Raw genomic sequence first — 11,702 nt, 5'->3', positions numbered from 1 at the left:
ACCGCAAAGTTAGTATTGTGTTCCGCTGGTTTGTCATATCCTTTCATTATTCCTGGTTTTCTACTGCAAGCATTGCCACAATAACTGCTATATGTAACGAGAGAAAAGCCTGTCTTGCGTCCAGTCAAACGCCACTTGGTAAGAACAATCATGCAGAATAAAAGGACTTAATACGACTATTAGCCTCAAAGAATGTGAAGCGCCACCTACAGTGCTTTTCGTTGCAGGCCCTATTTTAGGGTGTTCTTTTTGTATCACGATCACTGCCTCCTACATGAAATACGGTAGATGACTGTGTATATTCTTGAAAGCTTACAGTGAGCTATTTTGAAAAGGTTTTATTTCACTGAAACAGCGGCCAAATTTTGCTTACAAATCTACTGCTAGCGATAATTTACAATCACGCAACTAAAGCAAACACACGATATGGTTTACACAGCAATGGCACATGCCACATTAGTATACCCAAAGGAACAAGCGCAGTTGCATTCTTTCCCATCGTTTGTCAGTATAGCAGTTCCGTGTAGGCAAGCACCTGTAACATACGTCACAGAAACCAGTGTTTGTATTGCGTAATGTTTTTCGTGTGTAACATACGTCACAGAGGCCAGCGCTTGCACAATCCCATACTGCGGCCCATATGATAAATTCATCAAATGTTCTCGAGTAAAATAATACAAGGAGGATCAACTCCTTCAGCTAGTGTGCAACAGAATGTGTGAACAAGCGACTGCTAGTACAGCACGCGTGAATCATCTATATCCGCTCCCACAGATAATATTGATGTGTACTGTATTTTATGTTCCTGCAATATATTACTCATGATATCACGTGACATTATTGACCAATCAGCTCTCATAATGGAGAGCGTTAAGGAGCTCAGTTTATACCGGAAAATTCATTCTATTCTATTTGATTCTACTTGATTCTATTTGATTCCATTCGATTCTACTTGTTATATCGTATTACTGTTACACTGCTAATATTACTGAGACTCTACAAGCTATTCGCCGGCTTGGGATTTATTCCCATAGCCTGATAATAAACTGTTTATTTGGAATCAGCTGTTTGCTGGTGAGAACGAGGCAGAAGCAGATTTAACAATCGAAGAGACTCAATAACCGCTCAGGCCATCGAGACACTGTTAAATATCTCAGAAACACTTCGAGTTATTTACAATAGTGCCCCGTCTTCGGCAACTCCCTTGAGATCAGAAAGAAGAATCAGACGTGTTTCAACAGCCAGTACACCAAGATACCCGGCAAACCGACGACGCAGCCCGTACAACTCCAGGCGACCAGCACGCCAAACCAGAAGCCCAGGTGACAATCTGTCTCCAACTTCTCAAATATTTTTTGACCAGGAACTCCAGCTCTATTCCCGGCCGCGCAACCACTCAACCTTGGCCCCCCTCTTGGCAAGCGCACTTAGGCGCCGAAGACAATCATTTGGAAGCAAGGAACCTTCTACACCTCCCCCACGCAACATCAGAACCAAATCACGTTCACCACTTGGACCAGCGGACTCGTTTTCACAACAAGGAAGACGCCCCACTCAACATCTTGGAACCCAACAGCACAGCGAAGGAGATCGGAACAACCCCAGCAATTCTGCTCAACGAGAGGTAGAATACCTTCGACAATAACAAAAACGAATAATTCAAAGACTATAATCGCTCGCACACGCATTTAATTGTTTATTGATAACCGACTTTTTATTGCATGATCATTTTTTTTCAATGTGCATATTGTGTTTCACCCCTTTGAAAGCCTAATAGCTCCCATAAGACCTAGGTCGCTAGGGAAATTTTTATAAACTTACATACTTTAGCGCCAATTGTTTGTCCGGCATAACGGCTTGTCACTACCAATAGGAAACCATAATAATTACAGACTGCTAACGCAAAAGCCTGTTGTTTTTGGCAATTACAAATTAATGCAAACGCCTGTTGTTTCGGCATTTGCAACCCATTTTCCCCAAGCCAGCATATTGCTCCAGTCGCCATTTTTTTATCAACCTTTGTGTTGGGTTTAAACCCAACAAACTTGTAACAACCACGTTGAGTAAATTCATAAAGGAAGCCACTTTTTCGCCCGTAAGTAAGCGCACACGCAGTAAAACAGTAACCCCATTATCCCCAAGCCAAACCGTCGCCATGTCAACAAGCGAAGCAGAAATTCCCATAGTTTCGCCGCGTAGTGTGTCATCGGAAACAAATCAGTCATTTCCCCCGGCGCACAATCACGATAACGCCGCAAATGAAGCGCAACTACAGCCGATGGTAAAACAAAATTTCCAGCTCGCTAGATTTTGGCCCAATGCCCAAAGCCATAAGCAATACTTCCAATATGCTGACAGACAATTTCAGAAAATGGCAATTACCTCCGATTCTGACAAATTTGATTTTTTGTTGAAAAGTTTTTCGAAAGAGCAAACGTCCCAGTTCCAGACTTTAATTTCGCAGGCCTCTGTAACTGATACGCCGTATACTACCCTTAAGAAGGCAATAATTAAGCAAGCTACCGGATTGGGCGCCCAAATTTGGCAGACGGACATTTCCAACCTTATCCAACTCCCCAACGAATTCCCAAGTGTTTATTTAAATCGTTTGGCAAACGCCTGTGCTGAAAACCCGCATACTAATCCGTTAGCACGAAAATTAGTGTTAAACGAATTTCTGCAACGTATGCCGACAGAAATTCAAATCTTGATTAAGTCACAAAATCCTGATACTTCGCTAGAAGACATTGGAATTTTAGCAGATCGAATTTCAGATACCAACCCCAATGCGCCAAGCGACCGCACGCAGCCAAACGAAATGCAACGTTTAACAAGCCAACTACAGGAATTGGTAACTACGTTTCAATCTTCAGCGACAGGACAGGGTACGCAAAAACCGCATTATTCAGATCGCCAAAATTATCAATCTTACAACAGGCAAGCACAACCGTTCAGGCGTAACGCATTTCAGCCACGTAATACAGCACCGCAACGCGCGACCGGAAGCTCTTATCAGCTGTTTCAGCAGCCGCAGCCGCAGCAGTACAGTACGTCACAGCAGCCGCGCAAGCCATTTTCGGGATATCCCCCAAATAGACAGCGTTATAACTCAGACTTATGTTTTTATCACGCGCGTTTTGGTCCCCGGGCAAATAAATGCACTCCCCCTTGCAATGGAAAGGCAATTAACAAGACATCCCTCCTTGTACATAATTCTATTATTAACCATGTTTTGGTGCACCGGCACAACTAACCTTGATTTCAATTTGCGCATTTGTTCGCCACAACAAGTTGCGGAATACGAGATATTCCCCCGGAAACCTGCCATCGCCACCTGCTCAATATGACCAAAAATTGCCATGGTAATGTTTTCCGCCTTGATAGAAATTTAAAGGAAATTCCAGCCATATCATGTCCCGCTGTAGAAATAATTACTACAAACACTTATTACTTTTTTGGAGCGCAAACATCCCACTCCATGCGATTTTGTCCAGCCCAATTATCAGGCACTATTTACGCCCGCCTGCTAAGGCAATGCCGACTGCTATTGGTTTTTACCTAAACGATTTGAATGATCAATTACGATCAAGTTTCCAACACCTGAATGCTGATGCATCTTACCTAGAATGTTAACTGCAATCTTATCTCTCGTTGCTACTTGCAACTAACGCGCGCATTAACCTCTCTCTTACTTTATCATTACTCACGGGACAACAGAAAGCAGCCATTACTGGAGAAACTATCACAGAGATAGGCTGCACGTACCGAAATGTACGTATACGCTCTTTACAATACATTAATGTGTATGCCACGTCCATTGTTTACCGAATTAGCAGGGCCCGCTAAATCGAAGCAAACCAAGTGGCAGCTGTATTCTAACAGAGAATTACACTCAAAGGTACAGTTTGTAGAGCACTACCAACCTAATAGGATTTTTCACTTGAAAATACAAGGAAAAATCTTTCGGTTGATTAATTGCACAATGTCCCAGCAATTGCTTCCTATAATGAAGTCGATTAAGTAAGATAACTTTATCGAAGCTTCCAACATTCTATAGAATGTCCCTGTAGGAACCCCTCATTACCCGCTGAGGGATCTAGACTCAATTCTTGCGTCACTGGCACAGACCAAACGGCAGAATGAACGCTTAGACTCGTATTTTGGAGGCAAAAGGACTTCTCCAAAACGTCGGATGTGGCAAACTTGCGCATCTTCAAGCAGCATCCATTCAGTACTTAAACAAACGTTATTAATGACACTCTCCTCTATAACAGACCCATTTTGGAGCAGTATTTTGGCTATTTTAGTCATTCTATCCTTAATTTGGGGTGTCATATTAACAGGCTTTGCAATTAAGCATGTCTGGCTACGCCTATACCCACGTGTAAGACCAACTATTGCTCATTATATAGCACGGGCTCGGACAAACTTAAATCCCTTTAATAGGAATGCACCAGGTAACGAACCTGAAGCAGCAGTACAAAACGAGGCTGAAAATAATCCCTTGCATGAATTGTACCCTGATTTACAAAATGTAAGTGCCCAGCAAGAACCAGCCGCACCTCCCACTGCATAGGCGCATGGCCCTATCCATAAATCTTCTCGCATTGTTATCACCCCACGACATGGTAATGACCCTTTGTGTATTCCCATGTCATTGCACATTTGTTGTGACTTTTCCTTGTGCATCATTATAACCGAGATTTCTCTATAACATACCAAATTTGTGTATTATATCATTTTTTTTCGCACCCACCATTTGCAATTTACTCGTTCAATCGCATTAACAACCTTTTTAATCGCCCACAGCTGATGTTATATTCATCACCTGCAAATCTGGGGGGAAGTACTTGTAACATACGTCACAGAAACCAGTGTTTGTATTGCGTAATGTTTTTCGTGTGTAACATACGTCACAGAGGCCAGCGCTTGCACAATCCCATACTGCGGCCCATATGATAAATTCATCAAATGTTCTCGAGTAAAATAATACAAGGAGGATCAACTCCTTCAGCTAGTGTGCAACAGAATGTGTGAACAAGCGACTGCTAGTACAGCACGCGTGAATCATCTATATCCGCTCCCACAGATAATATTGATGTGTACTGTATTTTATGTTCCTGCAATATATTACTCATGATATCACGTGACATTATTGACCAATCAGCTCTCATAATGGAGAGCGTTAAGGAGCTCAGTTTATACCGGAAAATTCATTCTATTCTATTTGATTCTACTTGATTCTATTTGATTCCATTCGATTCTACTTGTTATATCGTATTACTGTTACACTGCTAATATTACTGAGACTCTACAAGCTATTCGCCGGCTTGGGATTTATTCCCATAGCCTGATAATAAACTGTTTATTTGGAATCAGCTGTTTGCTGGTGAGAACGAGGCAGAAGCAGATTTAACAATCGAAGAGACTCAATAACCGCTCAGGCCATCGAGACACTGTTAAATATCTCAGAAACACTTCGAGTTATTTACACACCTGAACATTTGTCAGGATCGAAACGCCCGAAGTATTCGGCCAAAGCCCGCTCCATATTTTCCCGTTTATTGGCTGACACAAAGACGTTGGAAATAGGAGCCAACTGTAAACAAATTAATGATTGTGGTTCTTTTAATGAAACAATAGTAAATCAGTAAATAACGTGACTAAACGGAGTATGTTAGATTTGCTTACTGTACCTGTTGAATTCCTACAAATGTAATGAGTCCAAATTAGCTACTCAGTAGGGCAATTATTTCAAAAGACTTACCGGGTAAACTTACCCATTTGAGCAGAATTAATAGACATCCACTTACCTTAAAATCTATAATCTCCGGGAAGTGTGTCACTGAGGCAACCCATGCATCAAAATCGCCCTCTGCTGGTGATTGTTTATCAGAGAAACTTAACTTTCCTGCAGTTGTAATTGAGCCTCCTTTCACAACAGAAATGACACGAGAAGCTGAATTTACGAAACTTCCTAGAAAAAAATTCCTTAAGTCATTACAAATCGGTAGCCGAAATATATATATTGGTTGTTAGGAAAATGGTGATATGGATTTGATTGTTTGAGATTGCAGCAATAGGAAGGCCCAATTGTCAATGTTTTAATCCGTAAATTGTGCCTAAAGTTAACCTCAACCTGCTAAAGCAGCATCGTTCCTCGTTTTTTAAATTGATGTATATTGTCGCAATGTCTCGTACAGAATCTAATTCCCGCACGCAACAGAAGTAAACATCTTCTGCTATCTAACGTTTTGTGGACAAGTTTTTGGTTTCATGCTGGGTTTGCTTAATAGCCACCAGATCTCCGGTGCGGCCTGTCGCAATCCATCACAATTTTGTTTTGGTATTCTTTTGGGGTAAATATACTGGTAAGACTTTTGGGTATGGAGAGTGTGTTGCAGCATTGTCAGTCGAATTGACCAATCCATATCTACATGCTACATCACGTATTAAAATGCATTTACCTCCGTTTTTCTTGGATAAGCTGTTTTCTAAACATTGGCTGTAGCTAACGTTTCCATCACCTGAAGCGTTTTTCAACTTCTTAGCCCTATCGAATTTCAAGGAAATCTCAAACTCCAAGCAGCTTTTTTGATCCTCCTCAGTCAATTCTGTGATTAAACAAAAATCAATGGTCTGTGTGTTATGGCATATCAATTATTCATTTGCATAAAGGAATTTACTTGACTCGGTGAGTTCTGATCTGCGGAAAATAAATGTGTGTTCATATTGACCGCCAATCACTCCGCTTGAGTAGTAATGCGTACCAAAGTCGGAAATGAATTCGGCGTATTTTTCGTAGTCATAATGCAAAGGTAAGGAAGCTTCGCGCTGTTTGAATACGTTGGATACTGCAAGGTCGTCCCGCACAGTTCTGTAAATAAGTATGTGATAAATATCATGGTATATATGGATGATAGATACAAACGAGGCTAGAGAGGAATGTGTTAAATCACGTGTGTCATTTACAATTAAACGTTGTAGTGGCGTCCACACAGTGCAATGTGGTCGCTGCTTTTATCTCTGCCAACAGTGGGTGGAAAAGGTTTTAATGTTTGAAACATTTTGCTATAGGTGTCTTAATCTGAATTACGCAATAAAATGAAATGGGAAACTGAAAAGTAACCACAACACTCAAAAGTCGTTACTTGAACGAAGCAATGTGAATGCTGTTTTTTATCCTGAAGTACTTGGAGTCTGCCTTTCTGCTTTCTTTAATTATTACGTTGTGATTTTCATTAGAACTATAGGAACTTTTGATACCCAAAGTAAAGCCATCATCTGCAAAAACAAGCAGTTTAGCAGCTTCGAACAAACTTAAATACTAGGAACTAAAGGGAATGTAAAAGTAATGTAGAAGTCATTATCCAAATTTAAGCAAATGATGATGCAATTTTTATCGTATAGAAGTAGCTATTTAGAGACCAATGCTCCATCATGTAAGATATAGTGATACATTTCGTTGTGCTTTTGTTGATTTTAACTCACATAGACCAGAAAAACTTGCGTCGAATTTTCGGGTCGTAGATTTCTTCTCGTTTTCCAAGAAGTCGTGCGCACTCTCGTGTGAGCTCGACTCAAAGCCTGTTTCAACTCCAAACTATAAAAAATGAATTTTAATCAATACTTTATTTATTCTTTGACAAGTTAAGTGTCACCAGAAGTTACAATTTAAAACAAAATGCTCACTAGATTTTAGATTCAATGTGATTAGTAAATCAAATCTGGATCCAAAAAAACCAAAGGCCCCTGGCAGGCTGTCGATCGCACACCGTATCAATAATAATGTATTAAAATCCAAACACAGCGATCTTCAAACAGCTCAGATCGATTTATTTAGAGAAAAATATATTTCGCCTAAAAACGGCATCATCAGTTTCTCCATTTACCAATTGGTAAATGGAGAAACTGATGATGCCGTTTTTAGGCGAAATATATTTTTCTCTAAATAAATCGATCTGAGCTGTTTGAAGATCGCTGTGTTTGGATTTTAATACATTATTATAGATTTTAGATTGGATTTATTTAATAATTTGTCTAATACATCCAATATCGGCCAATTCGCTTCCTCCAAGACCACAGTCTTAGTAACCCAACATTTCGTCTTACATTGATTGTCATTAGATTGCCAAGACGTGCAATCAATTATGTTATAAGGCGATGGTTTTTATTCACCTCAAATTGATATTTTTCTATGTTTGCTGGCAATCTAAACCTCTTGTTGGTATCGCGTTCTTCTTGCGATATACATTCTCCATTAAACCACTGGTTGTTCAGAATTCTTCCACTTGGTTTGTTTTCCAGAATGTCGAATCTATATATATGTATTCTAATTGTAACCCGCTGCGTATTGCTACACTTCTAAGTTATGTGCTGTTAACTAAATGTCAACATGGTTAAACGAATCAATACGGAACATAATGAACTTCACTCAAATTTTTATACTCTAAGTCTAATAAATTAAATAAATTTCCAATATGAAACAACATTTGTGGTGCCTTTGCTCTCGTCACTTTCTTCACAAAAGTATTGCCTTTTTTAATACAATAAGTTAAAACTTTTCCTGGTTCTCTTTGTCTGGAATAAAATTTTTTTTTCCATTCAAGTTCTAAAAACGTTTTGTTCGGGAAATTTACTCCTATATCATATACCCGCTTTCTGCAGCCTCGATGCCTGGATCTTGTTCATGGTTTTCGTTTTTGGTGCAAGGCCAGTAAATCACGGTGCAGTTGAGTTCATCCGAATTGTCATTGCAGTCGTGATCACCATTGCAGAGTTGTGAATGTTTAATGCAGGTCCATCCTGTAACAAAAAAATCTAGTTTGGTACCCAACATATCGACGATTGACCGAAAGGTACCAGAAAGTGGAAATCTGTGTGCCTGCTAGTCTACCAGCTAGCACAGTGCCACATCAACAGCTGCACTGATGAGATCTTACAGGTCGAAACAGTGCGTGTATACACCCTGTCTGCAGCTCTCATTGATTATTATGGCTCTTTTTCGCATAAAAAAATCTAGTTGTAACGGAACAAATTCTTTTCACAATAAAGGGTACAAGGTTTCACCTGAATGAAATCATAACTAGACATTTTGTCATTGCTTTAGGTGTGACCCGTAATTAATACTTTTGTTGCCCCTAATTACGTTGTATTTATATTTATCCCAATTGAGAAAGGAGAACTAAAATTCTTGTCACTAAGCGCAAATAGTCTATTCTGGGATGTTCTCACTTCATAGGAAAGATTGATTTATTACATTTCATCATATGCACCAAACAGTGCCAGACCATGAAAAGCGAACAAAAGCGCAAAACACGAGCTCACATTAATAATAAGCCTCCGGGCTACTAAGTAATGAATTTTTTTCTGTTACGAACAATACATGCAGTTTCTTAAGCATCCAATACAATAATTTTACAGACCTTCGTCACACGTAATGTGGTCCTTCGGACATGCGGTAGCATTCGGTTTCACATATTCTGGTTCACATCTCTTTGAATTAGTGTTCAACCCCAAACACTCCAACCCATTAAACTTAGCCGGAGACTTAACGTTCCTCACTCGACTCTGAATAAACGTGTGTTGTAGATACAAGCGTCATTCTTGGCTACTAAGAGTTAGTGTTACCGCGAGTATTACTCTATATTATTTGTTTCGTTAACAAAGAAGTCCATCGAAGCATAAAGTGTTTTCTGTTTGTGAACATTCAGAAATAATTAGTTTATTTTCTGCCCTCGTACCATCGTGTTGCGACCGATTCCAGTACATTCGCCCCAAGAACTCCACGAACCCCACACGCAGTCAACAGGGCAGGGAAATTTGTTACAATCTCTGGAATCCTTTGTGCTGGAACATTTCCTTCCGGACCCTGACTGCTGTGTCGTCACAGATCTCGTGCGGTGTTGTTGACCCCCGCCACATGTTTTACTGCACTGCGTCCAGTCTCCCCAAGGTCCCAGCTAATAGCAAAGTGCGGTAGTCAAATTGAGTGTATATGTTTCCGCACGGCTCCTACTTTCCATGCATTATATATATAAGGAAGATGGCAAATATGTCGTAGTGGACTTCACATTTGCAAACAAATGTATCAGGGATTTTATCGTATGTTGCACAACTTTTTGGTGCCGAATGGAAATAATGCCGATGTCAGCACCGGAATCACTTTAAGGTTTGGGCACAAAATCCTTACGGGCACCAGCATCGCCTGTCCAAATAGCTGATGTAATACGATATATATAGCACTGTGTAACTCACTTGACAGTCGACAGAGTGTCTGCAGGTATGGCATCTTGCCGCCAACATAATGACATACAACAAACATGTGCAAACACTGGGCAACATCATGCAGTCCTGGTTTCAAATTTTGCGCAGTTGGTGTTTTTTTCAAAATCCTGCAATAAAAAGTAATCACAATTGTCTGACGTAACGTTCGATCACAAGACTATTAAGACCCACAAGAACTGTGACATTAGATGCCAAAATAATGTTAAGGTTGCCTGCCTTCACATTCTTCACCTAAACCATATGCATTTCCTATTACCAGTTTGTGCCCATACCGGTAGCTTTCTCACTTGGTAAAAATATTTTGTCAAATACCTCGAACGCAAGTACAAAACACAGCTACCTTACTTTCACATTTTAAGCTACATCAAAAGAACACAGTACTTTATCCGCTCACTTAAAAAAAAACGGTACTTTCCATGTGAGAAGCAAAACTAAAATCTCGAGGCGAATTGGACGTCCGTTGTAAGACGAGACGGCGCTTACAAATCGGGTTGCTTCTCCCAACTAAAGCAGCCCAACCACGTTTCAATTAGCTAATGGGATTTTACTGTCCAGCCGCAAAACACATTCAAACTCTTTCATTATTTTTTTTGCCATTGTTTCAAAGAACCTTAGTGCTTTCCCGGTGCGGTAATTACTGTAGACCTGTATGTCTTTGTTTAAGGTGTTTATTACATTATTAAACGATTTCGAAAATATTTCATTGGTTGGTAGCCTATAAGTTCAAGCATATAAATACAAAAGCATGTACAAAAGCAAGCAAAAAGCAGTGATGTCAAAATTCCACATCCGACTCGTATTCAGCGTCGTATCATGCAAGAGGTCCTAGTATATCCAGATGCACAAATGCACTTGTATGCTTTGCCTTCATTTACAACCACAGCTGACCCGTTCTTTGGTTTCTTTTGAAATCAATGACTTTGGGTTAGTCAGGCACTAACTGAACCCAAGCACCATAGTCAGATTTGTTGGGCATTTGTTGATTCGAAAAACTCTTTTTTTTGCAGCCAACGCCGAAGAACCCTCTTTTACTATTGATATGACTTCACTTGCAGCACTGATGAATGTTCCTTTATAAATAAGATTAGGTTTAAAGTTTAATCTGCATTACTGGACGCTTAAAACGTGTTCTTTCCGTCGTTTCCCCTGGATAATGCGTTGGTTGCACAATGCTTCATATCACCATCACTTCCAGTGATTTTGTATTTTAGTCTCAAACTTTAACATTCCATTTGCTCATCTGCGCTTAAACCTACATTGGAAAATATGTCGCGTGAATAATGCAATGTACAACTTGATTTTATGGCTACTTAAAAGCTACCTACCTGATATTGCAAGATCTGAACTATTATATTTGTAAATATATTCATATGCGCCTCCAACCACTCCACTCGAGTAGTAATGCGTCCCAACGT

General features: G+C 40.0%; 2 protein-coding genes across 2 annotated transcripts; one reads left to right on the top strand and one right to left on the bottom strand.

Moving 5' to 3' along the window:
* Window positions 1-336: 336 nt before the first annotated feature.
* On the bottom strand, window positions 337-10,396 carry LOC145909020 (complement component C6-like). The gene is made up of 12 exons (XM_082996342.1): window positions 10,258-10,396; window positions 9,744-9,962; window positions 9,426-9,570; window positions 8,655-8,805; window positions 8,179-8,317; window positions 7,492-7,603; window positions 7,152-7,284; window positions 6,687-6,877; window positions 6,468-6,614; window positions 5,814-5,977; window positions 5,497-5,599; window positions 337-535 (listed from the first exon to the last, which is right to left on the bottom strand). The coding sequence occupies exons 1-12, from the start codon at window positions 10,345-10,347 to the stop codon at window positions 432-434; spliced, it is 1,698 nt and encodes a 565-aa protein (XP_082852468.1). The 5' UTR covers window positions 10,348-10,396; the 3' UTR covers window positions 337-431.
* On the top strand, window positions 563-3,253 carry LOC145908749 (uncharacterized). The gene has a single exon (XM_082996082.1). It carries the CDS (start codon window positions 2,156-2,158, stop codon window positions 3,251-3,253), a length of 1,098 nt encoding a protein of 365 aa, XP_082852208.1. The 5' UTR covers window positions 563-2,155.
* Window positions 10,397-11,702: the final 1,306 nt, after the last annotated feature.

Source organism: Ascidia mentula, chromosome 7 (assembly GCF_947561715.1).
Source record: "Ascidia mentula chromosome 7, kaAscMent1.1, whole genome shotgun sequence".
Lineage (NCBI taxonomy): Eukaryota > Metazoa > Chordata > Ascidiacea > Phlebobranchia > Ascidiidae > Ascidia > Ascidia mentula.
Note: the sequence above shows the minus strand (reverse complement) of the source record. Positions and strands in the feature narration are given on the sequence as shown.